The 22415-nt window shown below is 42.7% G+C and overlaps 1 protein-coding gene across 1 annotated transcript in view; it reads right to left on the bottom strand.

Annotated features, from left to right (window-relative positions):
• The window catches only part of LOC139388316 (synaptic vesicle glycoprotein 2C-like), a 45633-nt gene extending 24010 nt beyond the window's left edge, over positions 1–21623 (bottom strand). The window contains exons 1-2 of the mRNA XM_071134919.1: positions 21005–21623; positions 2503–2683 (exon numbers count right to left, since the gene is read on the bottom strand). Coding sequence (XP_070991020.1) covers positions 2503–2683; positions 21005–21623 — 800 coding nt within the window. The remainder of the gene's footprint in view (positions 1–2502; positions 2684–21004) is intronic.
• Positions 21624–22415: the final 792 nt, after the last annotated feature.

The raw sequence follows: 22415 nt of genomic DNA, 5'->3' as shown, positions 1-22415 counted from the left end.
GTTTTAATTTATTGTTGCCATTTACCATGTCAACAATGGCAATTTCCTGCACTTCTGATAATATTCTGCCTCTCCCTCCTGTGGGAGGCAACCTTTGGATCCTACTGAAAAAGACTAAACAAATCAATATATTTCAAAATGTCAGTACATGTAAAAATGTGAACATACTGTATTGTACTGTAATATGTAGTTCAATTATCATTGAAGGATGCACATCTCAGCTGTTGTTTTGCCAGAAAATTTGTACTATTGATGCAACTGTTGAGCGCTGCAGATTTGGTTGCACCCTTAAACCGGCCTCTCTCAAAAGAGAGACCATGGTTTACAACATGGTCAATAATTGTGGCTCTTATCTCATCAGTGACCACCGCTCTTGGTCTTCCTCTCCTTTGTCCTCCACGCTGTCTCCCTCTCCCTACCACTCTTCTTTTCCCACAAACCTGTCTTCCTTGATCCATGTTTCCAAGCTAAATCATTCCGAAGCCGTCCTCTTTTGTCTGTTTGGTAACGAGACTAAAAACAGGACACATGGGTCGGTTTTCAGATGAAATCAGCTGTGTTCGGAATGATTCAATATTCTGCTGAGATGTTCTATATGTTTCAATCTAGTTACTGCAGAAATGCACGACATTTCCCATCATTCTGTTTTGAATGTGTTTTTAACAGTTTTGGAAACAGTGTGTTAGCATTTGACAACAAGTGCTGCAAATATATAGTTTAGCAGGTGGTGGAGTCTGAATGAGAAAAGAGTTCATGGATTTTGGAGAATGTGGTTTTTGGAGAATTTTGGTCCACATACACTTCTGTTTCGCTGACTGTGTGAAGAGTTTTGACAATGTGACTTCAGTTTTGACCAATACATCTTAGCAATGTTTTTTTATTTTAATTACTGAGGACAAAAAAAAACTTGTGACCTATGAACCAACTTTTAATCAGTCATAAAACAGAAACGTAAGGACATTTAGTCTGCTGTGAATGTTTAGTTAACATTTGTGTTTCTCTCTGTCTCTCACTCAGGGGATGGGTTGATGCCAGACAGTTAGAACAACCTCCTGTCCTGTTCTCTGACTTTGGAGGACTACACCCTTAGAGAAAAGGATTACAAAAGGGTTCTGCGGCTGTCCCCATAGGGGAATTGTTTTTGGTTCCAGGTATAACCCTTTTTGGTAACATGTTCCAGTTAGAAACCTCTATGGAAAGGGTTCTACATGGACCTCAAAAGAGTTCTACTTGGAACCAAAAAGGGTTCTCATGTGGGGAATGCCAAATAACCCTTTCAGGTATTAGATATCACCTTTTTTTCTATGAGTGTAGAGGCAGGGAGAAAGGGAGGGAGAAACAGAGAGAGAGATATAGAGAGATAAAGAGAGATGGAGAGATATACAGATTTAGAGAGATATAGAGAGATATAGAGATTTAGAGAGATACAGAGATAGAGCGAGATAGAGAGGTATATAGAGAAAGAGAGATATAGAGAGATAGATAGAGAGAGATATAGAGATACAGACATATAGAGAGATATATAGAGATATAGAGAGACAGAGAGATAAAGATAGATAGATAGATAGATAGATAGATAGATAGATAGATAGATAGATAGATAGATAGATAGATAGATAGATAGATAGATAGATAGATTTTAGAGAGATTTAGAGAGATTTATAGAGATTTATAGAGATATTGATATATAGAGAGATATAAAGAGATAGAGTTACAGAAAGATAGAGAGATATAGACAGATATAGAGAGACATAGAGAGAGATGGAGATTAGATAAATATACAGAGAGATAGAGATTTAGAGAGCTAGAGAGAGATATAGAGCTATAGAGAGATATAGAGAGACATGGGGTGATATAGAGAGACATAGGGAGATATAGAGCGATAAAGATATATAGAGAGATAAAGAGATAGAGAGAGATCTGTATAGAGAGATATATAGAGATACAGGGAGATAGAGAGAGATATCGAGATATAGAGAAATAGAGAAATAGAGAGATTTAGAGAGATATAGAGAGAGATAGAGATATACTGTAGAGTGATATAGCAATATATAGAGATATATAGAGAGAGATATAGAGAGATATACTGTAGAGAGAGATAGAGATATAGAGATAAATATAGCAATATTTAGAGATATAGAGATTTAGAGAGAGATATAGAGATATACAGAGATTTAGAGATAGAGAGACTCTCAACCAAGTAGAACACAATGTCATCATGGAAGACTATTGGTGATGGAGAGTATTCAAGAACAATTTAGTAGAACTTAATGGTGTTCTGGAAGAGCGAAGGGAAATGAACTGTTTTTCAAGACAGTGGGACGCCACATTATAAAGGACTGTAATAGAGTAGAATAGAATAGAACAGTGTATATTATAGTATAGTAGAATGGAATAGAAAAGAACACAACAGAGTAGAGTACAGTAGAGAAGAGTAGAGTATTTTAGAATAGTAGAATATAATAGAATATAATAGAACAGAACAAATCAGACAACACTCACCCGAAGCCGGAGAGCATGCGGCAGAAGAGAAACATGCCGTACCCCTGGACGAAGGAGGAGAGGAAGGAGAAGAAGCCGTTGACCGACATAGCGATAAGCAGACACTGTTTACGGCCCACCTTGTCCGACAGACCCCCCCAGAAGAATGCCCCCATCATCATCCCCAGGTACACTATGCTGCCTGCAGAGAGGAGGGAGATGGAAAGAAAAAGACAGCGGGAGAGAGCCGGGGGAGGGGGAGGGAGTGGGTGGCAGGAAGAGAGGGAAGAGAATTAGGTTGGATAAAAGGAGAGAGAATTTTTTTTTTAAATCTATTTAGTGTTAACTTTTTACTTGACACTTCTAGATTTGCAGCACTTGAAAATGATCTGAACCATCTGGACCAAAATGGCTTTTCAGGCAAACTGCTGACTAGGGAGGACACACACACAGTCACACACAGAGAAGCCGGTGTGTCTCACACACAGCAACTGTATCAGTATCACTGCATGTCTGGCTGTATTAGTAGAGTCCAGAGCAGAAAGAGTGATGTGATTTAACCAGGCTTGTCATTTCCCAGTCATTGAAAAACCACTGAGGGGTCACAGAGATCCAATCGATCTGATTTGCCTGGGGACCTGCAGACAGACAAACTTAATAAAGAACACAGAGGCAGCCATGAAGCTACAACACTAACTGAACCTCACTATGGAAGCCTCAACACTAACTGAACCTCACTATGGAAGCCTCAACACTAACTGAACCTCACTATGGAAGCCTCAACACTAACTAAACCTCACTATGGAAGCCTCAACACTAACTAAACCTCACTATGGAAGCCTCAACAATAACTGAACCTCACTAACTGAACCTCACTATGGAAGCCTCGACACTAACTGAACCTCACTATGGAAGCCTCAACACTAACTAAACCTCACTATGGAAGCCTCAACAATAACTGAACCTCACTATGGAAGCCTCAACACTAACTGAACCTCACTATGGAAGCCTCAACAATAACTGAACCTCACTATGGAAGCCTCAACACTAACTAAACCTCACTAACTGAACCTCACTATGGAAGACTCAACAATAACTGAACTTCACTATGGAAGCCTCAACACTAACTGAACCTCACTATGGAAGCCTCAACACTAACTAAACCTCACTAACTGAACCTCACTATGGAAGACTCAACAATAACTGAACCTCACTATGGAAGCCTCAACAATAACTGAACCTCACTATGGAAGCCTCAACAATAACTGAACCTCACTATGGAAGCCTCAACAATAACTGAACCTCACTATGGAAGCCTCAACACTAACTGAACCTCACTATGGAAGCCTCAACACTAACTAAACCTCACTAACTGAACCTCACTATGGAAGACTCAACAATAACTGAACTTCACTATGGAAGCCTCAACACTAACTGAACATCACTATGGAAGCCTCAACACTAACTGAATTTCAACGGTACTATGTTCTGACCACAGCATTTGATAAGCGAGCGTTGACTGACCTATAAACTATCAGATAAGGTTGTTTTTCCACAGGAAGTAAGTGTAATCTCTCTTCCAGTCCCAGTGGACACTGGGAAATGGAGGCGGGTGGGGGGCAGTAAATAATCCACTTCACTCAGCCAGAGTCTAGATATGCTAATAAAAATGATAATCTGTGTTTATGGGGAGAGGCGATCGTTCACAGATGCTGTGCCTCATCGCTACCGGGAAGCCCAGAGCCCAGCCCCTCTCTGTTTTTTAAAATTTAACTAGGCAAGTCAGTTAAGAACAAATTCTTATTTACAAAGATGGCCTACCCCGGCCAAACCTTAACCCGGACAACGCTGGGCCAATTGTGCGCCGCCGTATGGGACTCCCAATTACGGTCGGTTGTGATACAGCCTGGAATCGAACCAGTCTGTATTGACACCTCTAGCACTGAGATGCAGTGCTTTAGACCGCTGTGCCACTCGGGAGCAATGCCGAGACACAGTCCATGGTATCGGCTAACAACACCTCATTTACTTTATGACTCCCCACAGCTGGGCTGGTATCCGTCATAAAGGGGTGGGGAGGGGGAGGTTGGGGTGAGGAGGAGGGAAAAGTGAATTGGAGAGAGGGGAGAGTATAGTAAACAACCTTTTCCAGAAGAGGTGATTTCCTATAGGGTTCAACCAGGGGTCAGGGTGTAGTAGAACCTCAGACTGCATCCCAAATTATACCCTATATTCCTTATTCCTGGGACAAAATAGGTTGTCATTTGAAACTTTCCCACAGTGACACCTCAGTCTTTACCCCTTACCCCCCACACATGTACAGTATATATCTCCACCCAACAGCATGAATGATCCAGAGTTGCTTTGCTTTCTTAACAGTTTTGTCCAATCAAAAATCTCAGAGAAGAATCGGAACTAGAGTCTAACGACAGCAAATCAGGAGGGTGGAGAGAGGTTTACAGATATGGATGTTGACTTGCTGAAATCCATCAATGAAAGGCTTGCCAAACTTGATATATTGGATATACTACGAGAGGACATCAATGCATTATGTGCCAGTCGAGAACTCAGCCAACGTCAGATTGATGATCTAAGGAAAGAGAACACGGCGCTGAAAGGTACTGTAGACTCTTCATGGCAATGTGGAGGTGGTGCAAAGGGAGAACAAACAACTTAACGAAACCTTGCTTGATGTACAGTGTCGATCAATGTGGGACAATCTAATCTTTTCAGGGATACCAGAGAACGACAACGGCAGAAGCTGTGAGGACATAGTCCGAGACCCGAGGTCAACTCAACTGAAACTGCCCACTGACGTTGTGCGTAATGTCACTTTCTCCATAGAATGGGTAAAAGGCCAACTGTTTTGAACATTTTAAGCAAAAAGGAAATGGCGAAGCGAAGACGCAGAGAACTCAAGAAACATTTTGGAATTAATGCCCCCCCCCCCCCCCCCCCCCCACGGAGATCAATGAAAAAAGGAGGGGAAAAAAACTGAATCCCATCATGAAAGAAAAGCGTTGCCTGAACCAACGAGTCTCCTTGGTGATGGATAAACTTTACATCAACAGGCAACTGTATTGGGACTCATTCTAATCCAACTAACTATATCAGGACAGGAATAGGAATGGTGGGGGTGTAGCTCTGTAGATTCAGAATCATATACCTTTTAAGAGGAGGGGTGACCTTAATGTATGTCAAATAGAGGCAGCCATATTGGTAGGATGTGTGTTTAGACCTCCTAGCTCTAAGGTGTCCTATCTGGATGACTTATGAACTGGGTTTGACCGGGCCACAGATAGTAACATAGATGTATTTATCTTGGATGATTTTAATATAAATTGGAAGGATCATAATAATTCGAATAGAACTAAATTGATGAGATGTGCCGGGAGCGGTGGTTTGAAACAACAGGTTAATGATACTACTAGATCATCAACTAGGTCACAGTTCGGACACGTGCATGGATCTGATCTTCTGTAATATACCTTTGCTTAATGCTTAAAAGCCAGATCAATGCCAGTGGGCTGGACAGACCATAATATTGTGACCATAACCATGAACACCAAGGTTGCAAAGACACCCCCTAGGATTGTGGTCAAGAGAAATGTTAAGACATTTAATCATGAGCTATTTCTAAATGATTTGGCTGCTGTACCCTGGGAGCTGATTTATCTAGAGGATGATTTAAATCACGCTACAGGATGTTTTATTGATTTGCTCACTGAGGTAATGGACCATAATGCCAGAAAGAGTACAGTTGGGGCTCGTCCATCTCCATGGATTGATGATCAACTGGGTGAGGCATTTTCTCAAAGAAATATGGAAAATTGTCTTAGCAGCCAAATTTAAACTAGAAATTGATTAACAGAATTATAGAACACTACGCAATTATGTAGTTAAATTAAATCATAAGACATATTTTTTTAACAAAAATGCTTTTATTGTTGTAAAAATTATTCAAAAAAAGGTATAGAATACAGTGAAGGGCTTACTTGGTACATCTATTTCATCATGTCCATCTAGTGTGGAGGTTGACGGCAGAACAAGATTTTTTGACAGAAGAAAATGTATTTACTGAGCGATAATGTAAACACCCATTCCTCGAAAAAAAGCTATTGCCCAATGGATTGATGATCATATTATGAGCACAAAAAACCTGCTCTTTTAGACTACAAATGCTGTCAGTAGAGGTGGTGTTAAACCTATTGAAGTCATTACCCGATGGTAAATCTACAGGTTATGATCTTATGGATAATGTTTTACATCGCTGTGCTGCTCCCCAGATAGCAGCTCCACTGAAATACATATTTAATTGGTCACTGGAAAAGGGGACATTTCCAAATGTATGGAAGCATGCTGAGCTGTGTCCAATCCTGAAGGACAGCAAAGAATCCATTACTCCTGCCCATAGTCGACCAATCAGTCTACTCCCTTCACTCAGTAAGATATTGGAGGGTATTGTGAGGAGACAAATATAGGAGGTCATGGAGAAAAAGGATCTGATCACAGCCGATCAGCATGCTTATCGCAAAAACCATTCCACTACCACTGCGTTGGTTGACATGACCGACCAGTGGCTCAATGCTATGGATAATGGCAGGTTTGTAGGTGTACTATTTTTAGGTTTCAGTGCAGCATTTCATTTAGTGGATCATGAAATCATTTTGACAAAACGAATGCATTATGGTTTTAAGGAAGTAGCATTGAATTGGATACAGTCATATCTAACTGACATACTGCAGGGGAGCTGCCTTGGGCCACTTCTTTACTTAGTACACCAACGACCTTGAAGCTCAAGCTACTATATTTGCAGATGATACTGCAATTCATACAGCAATACAATCGGTACAACAGGTACAGCAAGCTCTACAAGTAGAGCTGGGAAATATCAGGGAGCGGGTTTGCAGGGGAACAAACTTGTTCTGAACCCCATGAAAACCAAGGTTATGTTGGCCTGTTCCACCAGAAAAAGGCCAACACAGCATGGGATACAATTAAGCATGGGGGAGGAAGTACAACCTGAGGAAGTGGCAGAAGCCAGACTACTAGGAGTGCAGCTAGACAGCTGCTTATCGTGGTCGTCTCAAAGCATTCATTGGGAGTCAGGTGAACTATTGTTCTGTGTTCTGGGAAAATGCATCAGCAAGTTAAATTAGGAGGATGCAGATAGCGCAGAACAAAGCAGCAAGGATTGTTTTGAAGGTGGAGATGTGGTTCTTCTTTTGTAGTCATGCACAATGCTCTTGGGGTGGTCATTAATCGACAAGATGATTGAAGAAGAAAACATGCTTATTTTATTTCATAATATACACCATTTAAAACGGCCAAACTCCATTCACAACAGTATTCAGTTGGTAAGAGACAGACATTCAGTCGATACTACGAATAGACTGTTCACCATCTGTGTTATCCAGACGGAAAAGAGAAATAGGCAAAATAACATTTCGATTCAGACTAATAAAGAAATTGAATAATTTATCTGAGCAAACCAGAAACCTTTCAATATATAAATTCAAATAATACTTTGAAACCATTTTAATGTAATACATTGGAAGGTTGTGCAGGACTACGGTAGATGAAGGAATCCACCTGTCTTTTCAGATTGTTAGAGTGTTTATCTGGTCAATATGTCCGTGTATTATGTCTGTTTGTAACAGTGTGTTATATGTGAAAATGTGATCGCATAATAAACTGTATTTTAGTGTTTAAAGACTCCTGGAAGATCAGTCCAAACGAGGACTGAAAGGGATCCTAGTCAAATCAAAAACCCTCACATCCAAACGATGTGATTCATACACAGACACACAAACACCGTTTCAGAGTTGACTTCCATTACAAATGACTGCGTAGTAAGCATTCATCAAATAAAGCTGCATTTAGTCCAACTGAATTAAAAACTAATCATAGACTTTAGAGAGATATTTTCTGCAGACTCTCTTATCTTTTCTCTCCTCTCCAACGGTACGGCACAGTGTGCAGCTCTGCCTCCAACCCAGAGGGAATACTTCACTAACTCAACTTTAGCTGCTGCTGCTGCTGTTATCTCCGCCAGACGAGACGGGAGCAGTAAGCGTCAAGCGGGGAGCGGCGCGGTGGGTTTGTCTCTATGGTAATTAGCTCTTATGTGTAAGCATAATTCCCCGTCCACGCTACGCTCCTCTGCCACTACACTCTCAGCACGGAGGAGAGGATAAAAGAAGAGGAGGAGAGGAGGAGAGAGGAGGAGTGGAGAAGGGGAGAGAAGGGGCGACAACAGAGAGAAACAGCTGAGTAATTCCGGAACTGGAACATTGGGTACATTCCGGGGATATCTTTAGGGATTCCCCCAAGATTCAGGGAATCCCCGGAGGTTGACGTTTGATTGACAGGTCTGTCTGAGAGCATCTACTACAAGGAATATTAGAATGGTGTAGAGAAGGAAAACAGTTATATCATCTTACAACTGTTCTAAATGACACCAAACAAAAATATAGAGTTATAGTTCACATAAGGAAATCAGTCAATTTAAATCAATACATTAGGCCCTAATCTAGGGATTTCACATGACTGGGAATACAGATATGCATCTGTTGGTCAGAGATAGCTTAAAAAAAGGTAGTGACGTGGATCAGAAAACCAGTCAGTATCTGGTGTGACCACCATTTGCCTCATGCAGCGCGACATAGCGTTGATCAGGCTATTGACTGTGGCCTGTGGAATGTTGTCCCACTCCTCTTCAATGGCTGTGTGAAGTTTCTGGATATCGGAGGGAACTGGAACACGCTGTCGTACACGTCGATCCAGAGCATCCCAATAATGCTCAATGGGTGACATGTCTGGTGGGTATGCAACCCATGGAAAAACTGGGACATTTTCAGCTTCCAGGAATTGTGTATAGATCCTTGTGGCATGGGGCCATGCATTATCATGCTGAAACATGAGGTGATGGCGGTAGATGAATCAGGATCTCTGTGCATTCAAATTGCCATTGATAAGATTATATTATGTTTGTTGTCCGAAGATTATGCCTGCCAATACCATAACTCCACCGCCACCATGGGGCACTCTGTTCACAGCGTTGACATCAGCAAACTGCTCGCCCACACGACACCATACACACTGTCTGCCATCTGCCCAGTACAGCTGAAACTGGGATTCATCCGTGAAGAGCACACTTCTCCAGTGTGCAAGTGGCCACCGAAGATGAGCATTTGCCCACTGAAGTTGGTTACCACACCAAACTGCAGTCAAATCAAGACCCTGGTGAGGAAGCTGAGCAGATGAACATCCCTGAGACGGTTTCTGACAGTTTGTTTGTGCAACAGTTTGTTTGTTCTTCGGTTGTGCAAACCCACAGTTTCATCAGCTGTCCGGTTGGCTGGTCTCAGATGATCCCGCAGGTGAAGAAGCCAGATGTGGCGGTCCTGGGCTGGCGTGGTTACAAGTGGTCTGCGGTTGTGCGGCCGGTTGGACGTACTGCCAAATTCTCTAAAACGACTTAAGGCGTGAACATTTACATTAAATTCTCTGGCAACAGCTCTGTTGGACATTCCTGCAGTCAAATTGCCAATTGCACTCTCCCACAAAACTGGATACATCTGTGGCATTGTGTTGTGTGACAAAACTGCACATTTTGGAGTGGCCTTTTATTGTCCCCAGCACAAGGTGCACCTGTGTAATGATTATGCTGTATAATCAGCTTCTTGATATGCCTGTCAGGTGGATGGATTATCTTGGCAAAGGAGAAATGCTCACTGACAGGGATGTAAACAAATTTGTGCACAAAAAAGCTTTCTGTGCGTATGGAAAATGTCTTGGATCTTTTATTTCAACTCATGAAACATGCGACCAACACTTTACATGCTACGTTTATATTTTGGTTCAGTGACTTTGATTCTGATTCATTTGAGAAAATGCCAGTATTACACTCACTCACACACACACACACACACACACACACACACACACAGAGAGAGAGAGAGACAGGAGTCCTGTCAGGAAACAAAGCAGTCCATTATCATGTTGAGGCAGACACTTGTATTAGCATCCTGCCTCCTGCCTGCCTGCAGCCCCCAGTCTTCACTCGTCTACTGACAGGAGGGGGCAGGCCAGGGTGGACAGAACACTTGACATCAGACTGTGAGCTGGTTTGTGTCTGTCAGTATTTTCAGCTTAACCCATCCATTTCACACACACACACACACACACACACACACACACACACACACACACACACACACACACACACACACACACACACACACACACACACACACACACACACACACACACACACACACACAGACACACGCACAGTGTTGGTGCTTTATCCCTGTATGCTTTAATTAGTTGACCTCATGGCTCCAGTTCAGCCAATTTATCACCCCGTTGTGTTGATTAACACACACAGACACACACAGGCACGCGCACGCAGACGCACGCACATACAGACACACAAATCTCCAATCATGCTCTGCCGACCCCTGCTGTGTCTATCCACTGACCCTGAGTCAAACCTTCAACAGAACACAGAGAAGATAGTTGGAGGGAGAGGAGGAGTGAAGACAGGAGGAGAGGAAGAGAGATTTGAAGTGTCTCAGTGTTTCGTAGGGAGGCAGGCTCAACCGTAGTCTCCTGCTCTCTCCTCCTCCTCCTCCCTGTTCTTCCTCAGTCAAGCGGGTTTAACTGAGCCAGCTAAGCACGACTAAACTGCAGAGAGAAACACAATACCATAGAGATTATACTACCTCACAGTAATATCTCACCCTCACAATCACCTAATAGCAGTGAGAGACACAGAGAGGGAGGGCGAGAGAGGGGGATGTAATGAAGAGGACGAGATAAAAGGGATGAAGGGTGGGAATGGATGGAGACAATGAAGGAAAGCAGGGAAAAGAAAAGCTGAAGTGTTTTCTTGTTGGAGTCAGTCATGCCTCTCTTTGTCTCTGACCAGCCATTGCAGAACTATAACACTTGTCTGAATTGGAAATGCCAGAGAGCAAACGCTTAGTAAAATAAAACAACCCTTGGAGTGAGACCACTGGCCTGGGCTGGGCCTGGTCGAATGTCTGTGTGACTCTTTTTTATCATTTTAATCCTGTCTTCCCTCGCTCTCACTCTCTCCGTCTCTCTCTGACTGTCTCTCTCTCTCTCTCTCTCTATTCCGACCCCCATCTCTCTCTCTCTCTCTCTCGCTCGCTCTCTTTCTCTCTCTCTCTCTCTCTCTCTCTCTCTCTCTCCTTAACCAGACAGTCAATTAGGAGCCCTTCTCCACTAACAGTGTGGATGACCTTCATATAGAGCCATGATGAGGCTGGGCTATAAGACCAACACTGTACCAGAGGGCTATTTCAGGGCCACAAGGCCTCTACACACACACACACACATCAGTTCCTCTGTATCTCAGCACAAACTGCTTGCATTTTTGTCAATGTATTGTGATGTGAAATCTAAGTGGAAAATACATTGGATTTGAGAGTGGAATTTCACCCACAGCATTATGTCATCATGGTAACCACATTTTAACATATTTTATCCAACATATTGGATAAAATATGTTGAATTTGTACCTTTAAAGTATCACCAGATCTTCACCGCTAAATTGATCTATATAGAGCAATGTTTAGCTTAGCTATGATGCTTAGCTATGATACTTGTCTCTGACAATGTGCAATCATGAGAGTAAATGTTGAGAGAACTCCACTAAATATATTTACTGTTGCTATGAAAGTCATTCCAAAAGGTAGGTTTAACAGAGCAAATTAAATGTGACCATATTTTATCACTCATATATCATCAATGATGCTATTTAAGACCATGTAGCATTTGCAAAGTCATCAACAGCTATTGTCTCAATTCAACCCATGATTCATAAAAAAATAGACAATAAATAGGCCCAGGGTGAGGCCCTTGCCCTTGCCAATAGGCCCTTGCCCTTGCCAATAGGCCCAGGGTGAGGCCCTTGCCCTTGCCAATAGGCCCTTGCCATTCTGCAGCCCTAGGTGAGACCAAAAACTGCTCCCCTGCAAAACTAGAATAGTCCCATTAAGAAAGATGAAAGAAAGAAAGACGTCTAAAAGACTGAAAAGACGTTGAAGTTAGGTTCAATTTAGGTTCTGAATGAAAGGTGAAAAGGCATATTTTCTGAACGTTGAAAATACGTACTTTGTGGACGTTGAAATCAGGTTCATTTTCAGTTCGGGACGAAACATTGAAAATATGTATTTTCCATGTGTTGAAATCACGCTTATTTTTTTTCTGAATCAAAATTGAAAATAAAAATGTTTTTTGGGACAAATCAAGGCTGTCCAGAATGCACAAAATCTGAACCAAAAATAGACGTCTATGATTGTTTCAGATTTGGTCTGGACCGGACCAAAAACCAGTGTCCATGGATGTGGAAATCAAGGCCAGTCCGAACTGCACCAAAAAATAAATATTAAAAAGGCATTGGCGTCAGTCCATGCTAACTGAGGTGAAATGGAATGTTATGAATGCCCATCTACAGTATGTGGTAAGCCTACTGTTTATAAAAATTTTTTAAAAAAAGACGTCCAAAAGACGTCGCCTCTTGCTTACTGGGGTGTGGCCTACCATGTTGGCCCACAATGGAATTCTATGAATACCCATCATTGTGGTAGGCCCACCATTTGTAAAACAGGCTGTTGCAAATGCTTTGTTAGTCCTGACTTATCAATTTGGCTATTGAAGCTCTGAATATCAGCGTCCCAACTTTATCAGGAGTTATTGTGAGCCTATTTGCAAAGTGTTTACACAGCGGGAAATGCAAGAGTATTTTCTTTATAGCTATTATCAGCTTGTCAAAAATGTACAGATACAAACTTGAAACCAATGATCATGACAAGGGGTGAAACTCCTGGACAACAGTTGTGATTGTTCATTCCATATTGTCCATTTTACTTTGACCTGTCCTGTTTTTAAGATATGTTGTTTGTTATCATGACAACGCATTTTTTTTGATTGGGCGTCATTTAGGTTAAGCTATCTGATGTAAAACGTGTCTTAGGTTAGGCTATTTGATCAGAGAAACCTGCCTGATGTAAAATGTGTCTTAGGTTAGGCTATTTGATCAGAGAAACCTGCCTGATGTAAAATGTGTCTTAGGTTAGGCTATTTGATCAGAGAAACCTGCCTGATGTAAAACGTGTCTTAGGTTAGGCTATTTGATCAGAGAAACCTGCCTGATGTAAAATGTGTCTTAGGTTAGGCTATTTGATCAGAGAAACCTGCCTGATGTAAAATGTGTCTTAGGTTAGGCTATTTGATCAGAGAAACCTGCCTGATGTAAAACGTGTCTTAGGTTAAGCTATTTGATCAGAGAAACCTGCATGATGTAAAATGTGTCTTAGGTTAGGCTATTTGATCAGAGAAACCTGCCTGATGTAAAATGTGTCCATCTCATTACATTGTCATACATTTTATCTCTAGCCTGTAGGCTACAGAAAAGGCCACATACTCTTTCTACCATATCCTATATCTGCTACATGATTTACAGTGCATTCAGAAAGTATTCAGACCCCTTGACTTTTTCCACATTTTGTTACGTTACAGCCTTATTCTAAAATGGTTTGGGGAAAAAATCCAGATCAATCTACACAGAATACCCCATTAGGACAAAGCAAAAATAAGTTTAGAAACTGAAATATAACATTTACATAAATATTCAGCCACTTTGTTGAAGCACCTTTGGCAGCGATTACAGCCTCGAGTCTTCTTGGGTATGACCCTACAAGCTTGGCACACATGTATTTGAAGAGGTTCTCCCATTCTTCTCTGCAGATCCTCTCAAGCTCTGTCAGGTTAGATGGGGAGCGTCTCTGCACAGCTATTTTCAAGTCTCTCCAGAGATGTTCGATCGGGTTCAAGTCCGGAAGCCACTCCTGTGTTGTCTTGGCTGTGTGCTGAGTGCTCTGGAGCAGGTTTTCATCAGGGAGCTCTCTGGCCACTCTACCATAAAGGCCTGATTGGTGGAGTGCTACAGAGAGGGTTGTACTTCTGGAAGGTTCTCCCATCTCCACAGAGGAACTGCAGAGCTCTGTCAGAGTGACCATCAAGTTCTTGGTCACCTCCCTGACCAAGGCCCTTCTCCCCTGATTGCTCAGTTTGGCTGGGCGGCCAGCTCTATGAAGAGTCTTGGTGGTTCCAAACTTCTTCCATTTAAGAATGATGGAGGCCACTTTGTTCCTGGGGACCTTCAATGCTAGAGAATTTTTTTGGTACACTTCCCCAGATCTGTGATACGACAAAGTGGGCACTGCTTATCACAGGACAGCATCAACCAACGCTCACGTAAAAAGCCCTTATGCCACTGGTTGAGAGAAATTGTCATTGTTTTGGGGCAGAATTATGTGAGGTTTTATGTGTTGTTGTTGGCGGTGTTACCTAATGATCGGGCCGACCATCGGTTTCAAGGTCTATTTGGTTTAAAATTGTATGATATTTAGTGTCTAACTTTAATCCAGTTTGTCTACAAATTAAACATTATTATGTTGGATTCCCATCTCAATCCAAAATCTAAGTTAAAGAGCAGGACTGACTACATTTAGCAGACACTCTCATCCAGAGCAACTTACAGGAGTAATTATGATTAAGTGCCTTACTCAAAGGTACATTGACAGATATTTCATTTAGTCGGCTCTAGGATCTGAACCAGCAATCTTTCAGTTACTGGCCCAACGCTCTTAACCGCTAGGCTACCTGCCGCCCTACGACTAAATCAAATCAAACTTTATTTTTAAATCAAATCAAACTTCATTTAAAGTACATTTAAAGTTTAATTTGATTTGATTTACTCCTGTTCTTTAACTTAGATTTTTGGTTCAAATGGAGACGTGAATCCAACTTATCAATTATTAATTTGTTGACAAACTGGAAATAAACTAGCCAATCAGAAGATCCATCTCCTTCAAATGTTGATATTTGGTTGGTTTGACAACCAAACACATTTCAATATCCCATTTGAAATACAATAAATAGCCTATTAACTTGTCGACATGTTAACAAACGATATGTTGGATTCACGTCTCCAACTCAACCAAAAATACAAGTAAAAATATGGGATTAAGCCAGTGGCTCAGATGGAACTATCCATGCAGTAGATTCATCTACTTTAAACGTTGATATTCGGTTGAGTTGTCAACCAAACACAATTCAATATTACTTTCGTAATGAAGCAAATAGCCTAAATTTAAGGCTATCATACAAACGTAAAATGCGTAACACATCCATGGCCAACTCCAATGGCAGATAAAATACTTTATAATTGACATACATTTAAAAACATTAACATGTAGAGTGAGTGTGTGTGTGTGTGTGTGTGTGTGTGTGTGTGTGTGTGTGTGTGTGTGTGTGTGTGTGTGTGTGTGTGTGTGTGTGTGTGCATCTATCAGTTACACATACATGTCAGTACATACACACAACAAGTAGGTCACATGGGGGAGAGGCGTTGCACCGTGAGGTGTTTTTGGAACCAGGTTTGCTGTTTACATGCGCTATAAAAGAGGGAAGGGAGTTCCAGGCACTCATGGCTCTGTATAGTACTGTACGTTTCCTTGAATTTGTTCTGGACCTGGGGACTGTGAAAAGACCTCTGGTGGCACGTCTGGTGGGGTTAGCGTGTGTGTCAGAGCTGTGTGTAAGTTGAAGATGCAAACCATTTGGAATTTCCAACACATTAATATTTCTTGTAAAAACAAGAAGTGACGCAGTCAGTCTTTCCTCAACTCTTAGTCAAGAGAGACTGGCAAGCGCAGTATTAATATTAGCCCTCCGATTACAATGAGGAGCAAGACGTTCAGCTCTGCTCTGGGCCAGCTGCAGCTTTCTTTGTGTGTGGTGTCAAAAAAGCACAGAATCTATTTGTTACAGACAGACCTCTCCCCATCTTTACAACCATTGAATCTATATATTTTGACCATGACAGTTTGCAATCTAAGGTAACACCAAGTAATTTAGTCTCCTCAACTTGTTCAACAGCCACACCATTCATTCCCAGATTCAGCTGAGGTCAAGAACTTGATTTATCTCATCGGGATTATTGTCCAGAAAAATGTCGCCGGAGTGGATGGCTGCTGTTTAACCAACTGTGCTATTTTGTATGTTTTTCATTTTGTACATAATTTGTGTGTTGGTCATTTTGTACATAATATTGATGCTACCTTCTCTTATGACCCGAAAAGAGCTTCTGGACATCAGTACAGCGATTACTCACCTGGAACTGGACAAAGATTTTTTCTTTAATGAGTCTGACACGAAGGATATAATGTTGCTCCCGGACAAGGCCCAATTCTCCGTCCTTTGCTTGAGGAAAATAAGGAAATACAGGGGGCGCAGGTCAGGGTGCCTTGTGAGAATTTGTCGGCAAGTGGGTAAGAAGCCTCTACCATCCATTCTATTGGTCAACGTGCAATCACTGGAGAATAAACTGGATGAGCTCCATTCGAGACTATCCTACCAACGGAACATTAAAAACTGTAATATTTGATGTTTCACAGTCTCGTGGCTGAACGACGACATGGATAACAAACAGTTGGCTGGGTTTTCCGTGCATCGGCAGGACAGAACAGCTACGTCCGGTAAGACTAGAGGTGGGAGTGTGTGTCTATTTGTCAATAACAGATGGTGCATGATGTCTAATATTAAGGTAGTCTTGATGTATTGCTCGCCTGAGCTACCTTATGTAGTACCTTATGATAAGCTGTTGACCACACTATCAACCAGGAGCGTTTTCATCTATGTTTCTTGTAGCCGTCTATTCACCACCACAAACCGACGCTGGCACCAAGACCCCACTCAACGAGCTGTGTAAGGCCATTAGCTAAAAATGAAATGCACATCCAGAAGTGGTGCTCCTAGTGGCCAGGGACCATAATGCAGGCAAACTTAAATCCATTTTACCTCATTTTTACCAGCATTTCACATGTGCAATCAGAGGGAAAAAAAACCTAGACTACTTTTACTCCACACACAGTGATGCGTACAAAGCTCTTCCTCACTCTCCATTTGGCAAATCTGACCATAATTCTATCCTGATTCCTACTTTCAAGCAAAAATCTAAAGCAGGACGTAGCTATGACTCGCTCAATCCGGAAGTGGTCAGATGCCGCGGATGCTATGCTCCGGGACTGTTTTGCTAGCACAGACTGGAATATGTTCCGGGAGTCATCCAATGGCATGGAGGAGTATACCACCTCAGTCATCGGCTTCATCAATAAGTGCATCGATGACGTTGTCCCCACAGTGACCGTACATACATATCCCAACCAGAAGCCATGGAATACAGGCAACATCCGCACTGAGCTAAAGCCTAAGATGCCACTTTCAAGGAGTGGGACACTAATCCGGATGCTTATAAGAAATCCCGCTATGCCCTCAGACGAACCATCAAACAAGCAAAGCGTCAATACAGGACTAGGATTGATTCCTACTACACCGGCTCTGACGCTCGGCAGATGTGGCAGGGCTTGCAAACTATTAGGTACTACAAAGGGAAACTCAGCCGCGAGCTGCCCAGTGACGCGAGCCTACCAGACGGGCTAAATGCCTTTTATGCTCGCTTCGAGGCAAGCAACACTGAAGCAAGCATGAGAGCACCAGCTGTTCCGGAAGACTGTGTGATCAGGCTCTACGTAGCCAATGTCAGACCTTTAAACAAGTCAGCATTCACAAGGCCGTGGGGGCAGACGGATTACCAGGAGGTGTACTCAGAGCATGCACGGACCAACCTGCAAGTGTCTTCACTGATATTTTCAACCTCTCCCTGACCGAGTCTGTAATACCTACATGTTTCAAGCAGACACCATAGTCCTTGTGCCCAAGAAAAGGCCTCGTAGCACTCACATCTGCAATAAAATGCAAATTAATTACTTAAAAATCATACAATGTGTTTTTCTAGATTTTTGTTTTAGATTCTGTCTCTCACAGTTGAATATGATAAAAAATGACAGACCTCTACATGCTTTTTAAGTAGGAAAACCTGCAAAATCGGCAGTGTATCAAATACTTGTTCTCCCCACTGTATATAGCCTCATTATTGCTATTTTATTGTGTCATTTTTTTATTATTATTATTATTATATGTTTTGGCACACCTTGGCACACCTGTATTAGGGGAGTTTCGCCCATTCTTCTCTGCAGATCCTCTCAATCTCTGTCAGGTTGGGTGAGTGAGTGTGTTGCTGCAGAAATAAATAGGGCTATGCTCCAAAACAACAAAAAAAAGTTTGCTACAAAAGTTTTTTTTCTCATTTTGAGCACATGCCCCCTGAATTTCAAACAAATATTACACAATTATCCTCGTTGAAGTGACTTGGTGATGAATTGGTGTGCGCAGTGGGTGGTTTCTCTGTTTCGTTAGTGTGAGTCACCGTTACCTCAGATAGGATGATGAGGATGGTGACATGTTAACTGCGTCTGGATTTTATGTGGCCTTGGAATTCATAGTTCTGTAGACACGAACAACACTCACTACTCACTGCTCCCTAGTGCGGAAGGAAAGAAAACACCTCCTACTCAGGTATACAAATAGCTGGTGGGAACACCGTTTTGGTCTTTACGTGTCCAACAAGATACACGTCAAATAACACTATTTGAAGTGTTATATAAGCTTTCAATGTGACACGTCAAATAACAGAATTCTATTAGAATGTTGTGTGTGATGAATTTGCACGTGCAAGCCAAGCGCCAACACTATCAGTAGCACTGTCAAAGCTGTACAAAAAAAGTCTGCAATACCGCGATGGCATTATTTGTTCCACCGCAACTTCTTGGGTAGCTAGCTTTAGCTTGGTACCTAACTAGCACCAATAGATCCAGCCTGAAAACAATGACCAGTAGAGACTGCAGTAATTTGACACGCAAAGACCAAAACGGCGTTCCGTAGGTGGCATGATAACTCAACATGCTCGAACGCAATGAGAATACAGTTGTAAATGGCATCCAATGTCCTCACTGCCCCTGTTTCTACTAGGGCTGGGAATTGCCAGGTACCTCACGATATGATATTATCACGATACTTAGGCCGATACGATATGTATTGCGATTATCACGATTATCACGATTCTATATGTATTTTTATTCGATACTGTGATTGAATTGTGATTCGATATTCCAGACATATTGCTCACCACACAGTGCCTTTGGAAAGTATTCAGACCCCTTGACTTTTTCCACGTTTTGTTACGTTACAGCCTTATTCTAAAATGTATCAAATACATTTTTTTTTGCATAAATCTACACACAATACGCCATAATGACAAAGCGAAAACAGGTTTTCAGATTTTTTTCAACTTAAAAAACAGAAATACCTTATTCAGACCCTTTGCTACGAAACACGGAATTAAGCTCAGGGGCATCCTGTTCCCATTGATCATCCTTGAGATGTTTCTACAACTTGTTTGGAGTCCACCTATGGTAAATACTATTGATTGGACATGATTTGGAAAGGCACATAACTGTCTATATAAGGTGTCAGAGCAAAAACCAAGCCATGAGGTCGAAGGAATTGTCCGTAGAGCTCCGAGACAGGATTGAGTCGAGGCACAGATCTGGAGGTCCCCAAGAACACAGTGGACTCCATCATTCTTAAATGGAAGAAGTTTGGAAGCACCAAGACTCTTCCTAGAGCTGGCCGCCCGGCCAAACTAAGCAATCGGGGGACAATGGCCTTGATCAGGGAGGTGACCAAGAACCCAATGGTCACTCTGACAGAGCTCCAGAGTTCCTCTGTGGAGATGGGAGAACCTTCCAGAAGGACATCCATCTCTGGAGCACTCCACCAATCAGGCCTTTATGGTAGAGTGGCCAGATGGAAGACACTCCTCAATGAAAGGCACATGATAGCCAGCTTGGAGTTTGCCAAAAGGCACTTAAAAACCTCTCAGACCATGAGAAACAAGATTCTCTGGTCTGATGAAACCAAGATTGAACTCTTTGGCCTGAATGCCAAGTGTCAAATCTGGAAGAAACCTGGCACCATCCCTACGGTGAAGCGTGGTGGTGGCAACAACATGCTGAGGGGATGTTTTTCAGCGGCAGGGACTGGGAGACTAGTCAGGATCGAGGGAAAGATTAACAGAGCAAAGGACAGAGATCCTTGATGAAAATCTGCGCCAGAGCGCTCAGGACCTCAGACTGGGACAATGGTTCAACATTCTGAATGCACTGTATGTCTGCTGCAGAGGGAGAAGAGAGAGCCATGAGAAAACGAGTTTTGATCAGTCATGGAAATAAAAGTGCTGAAATCAAATTAGCTCCCTTTTGAAAAAGAACATGGAGAACATGCTATCAAAGGATAATTCTGGAGTTTTGGTACAGGTACAGCCAACTAGCGCAAAAATAATGTTGCTCTATTGTCAAAATGACACAATACAATATATCATCAAAAATAATTTCCCAATATATAACTGTATCGTTATTTCCCCCAATCACTAGTTTCTATCAACACACACACACACACACACACACACACACACACACACACACACACACACACACACACACACACACACACACACACACCTTACCTAGCCACCCTGCTCCAGAGTTGGGGACACACATGTCCAGCTCGGCGCTGGGCAGGACGAACCCCACCACGAACACTTCCACTCCATCAGACATTAGCGCCATGCCCAGCACGAAGAACAGCTGCCACTGAAACCTGCCGTGGCCACACTCCTGCATGATCAGCTCATACTGCTGGGCCAGCTCCTCCTCGTCCGCCTGCCTCTCTTGCTCCAGGTCCTTACGGTCCCTCATACTGTCTGAGACAAGTTGACCCAGAGAATCATGCCCGTCTCTAGGCTTCCCGTCAGCAGGCACCCCCTGATACTCCCCCTCATAGATCTCATCTTCATCATCGTGACCCTCCGTGGCGTCACTGGCATAGTCTTCCTCATCTTCGTCTTTGGCTGTAAGACCACCGGGGAAGTGGTCGTTGCCGTCGGGCTGCGTGTAGGCGTAGCGTCCGTCATCATCGTCCTCGTCCTCGTTCTGGAACTGGCTGTAGTTGCGTTGGGAGGAGTACTCGTCCGCGGCGCGGTTGACGACCTTGCTGACCTTCTTAGCGGCATGGCGTTTGGCCTCCTTGGCGATGTCCTTGGCGCCCTTCACCAGTGACGTCCTGTTGTTGTACGACTCGTCCATCTTGCTGACTCTGATTCTATCTTCCTGTCTTTACTTGCCCTTTAGCGAACCAGCTAGGTCAGTTGGGAACCAATGTTCACTGGCAAAAATAACTGCCAAAAAAGCTGACCTAAGTGTGAGAGAAAATTAGAAAGTAACTTACGTTAGCTTACTTTCTTCTGATACAACAAGGCAACTCAGCTGCAGCAAATCACAGTAAGTTGGGAGATGGTTCAAATGATACTAGCGTTGGCTAGGATAGCTAGCTGCTGCTGCTGGTGTGAGGGAGAGCAGATCTCTATGGCAGTGGGATGGGAGCAGGCACACGGTTGAGAGGTGAAGACAGCTGAGTTCCAGTAGGAGAGATCACCATCCACGCTGTCTTTACGTCTGGTCACAGCTCATCTTTCTGTGGAGAGAGATACATTTGTTTAATTTCTGGTCCAGCAGTTTTCAGATTTAATGTCCCATCTCAGTGTCAGTCTCTAAAGTCAGGTTCTCTGCAGAGTGGACTGTTTGTGCCTGTAGATTTAGTGAGGAAGCCTTGAGGACTTCAGTGTACTAGCTATAACTCTCCCTCAACATTATCAGGGGATCTGTCTGTGACGCCAATGGCAGGAAACAAACTTAAAAGGCGGAAACAAGGGACAGAGAGAAGGGGCTAAATAAAAATGGAACCATTCCATACACTCTCTGACTGGAATGGGTCTGAGACACCCATGTGATCTGTTTGGGGGTCTACGAGTTCCGGTTAGGTCTGATCCATCTAGTCCAATACGGTACATTCCATCTAGTTTCTGTGTTCCGTCTCTA

This window comes from Oncorhynchus clarkii, chromosome 29 (assembly GCF_045791955.1).
Source record: "Oncorhynchus clarkii lewisi isolate Uvic-CL-2024 chromosome 29, UVic_Ocla_1.0, whole genome shotgun sequence".
Lineage (NCBI taxonomy): Eukaryota > Metazoa > Chordata > Actinopteri > Salmoniformes > Salmonidae > Oncorhynchus > Oncorhynchus clarkii.
Note: the sequence above shows the minus strand (reverse complement) of the source record. Positions and strands in the feature narration are given on the sequence as shown.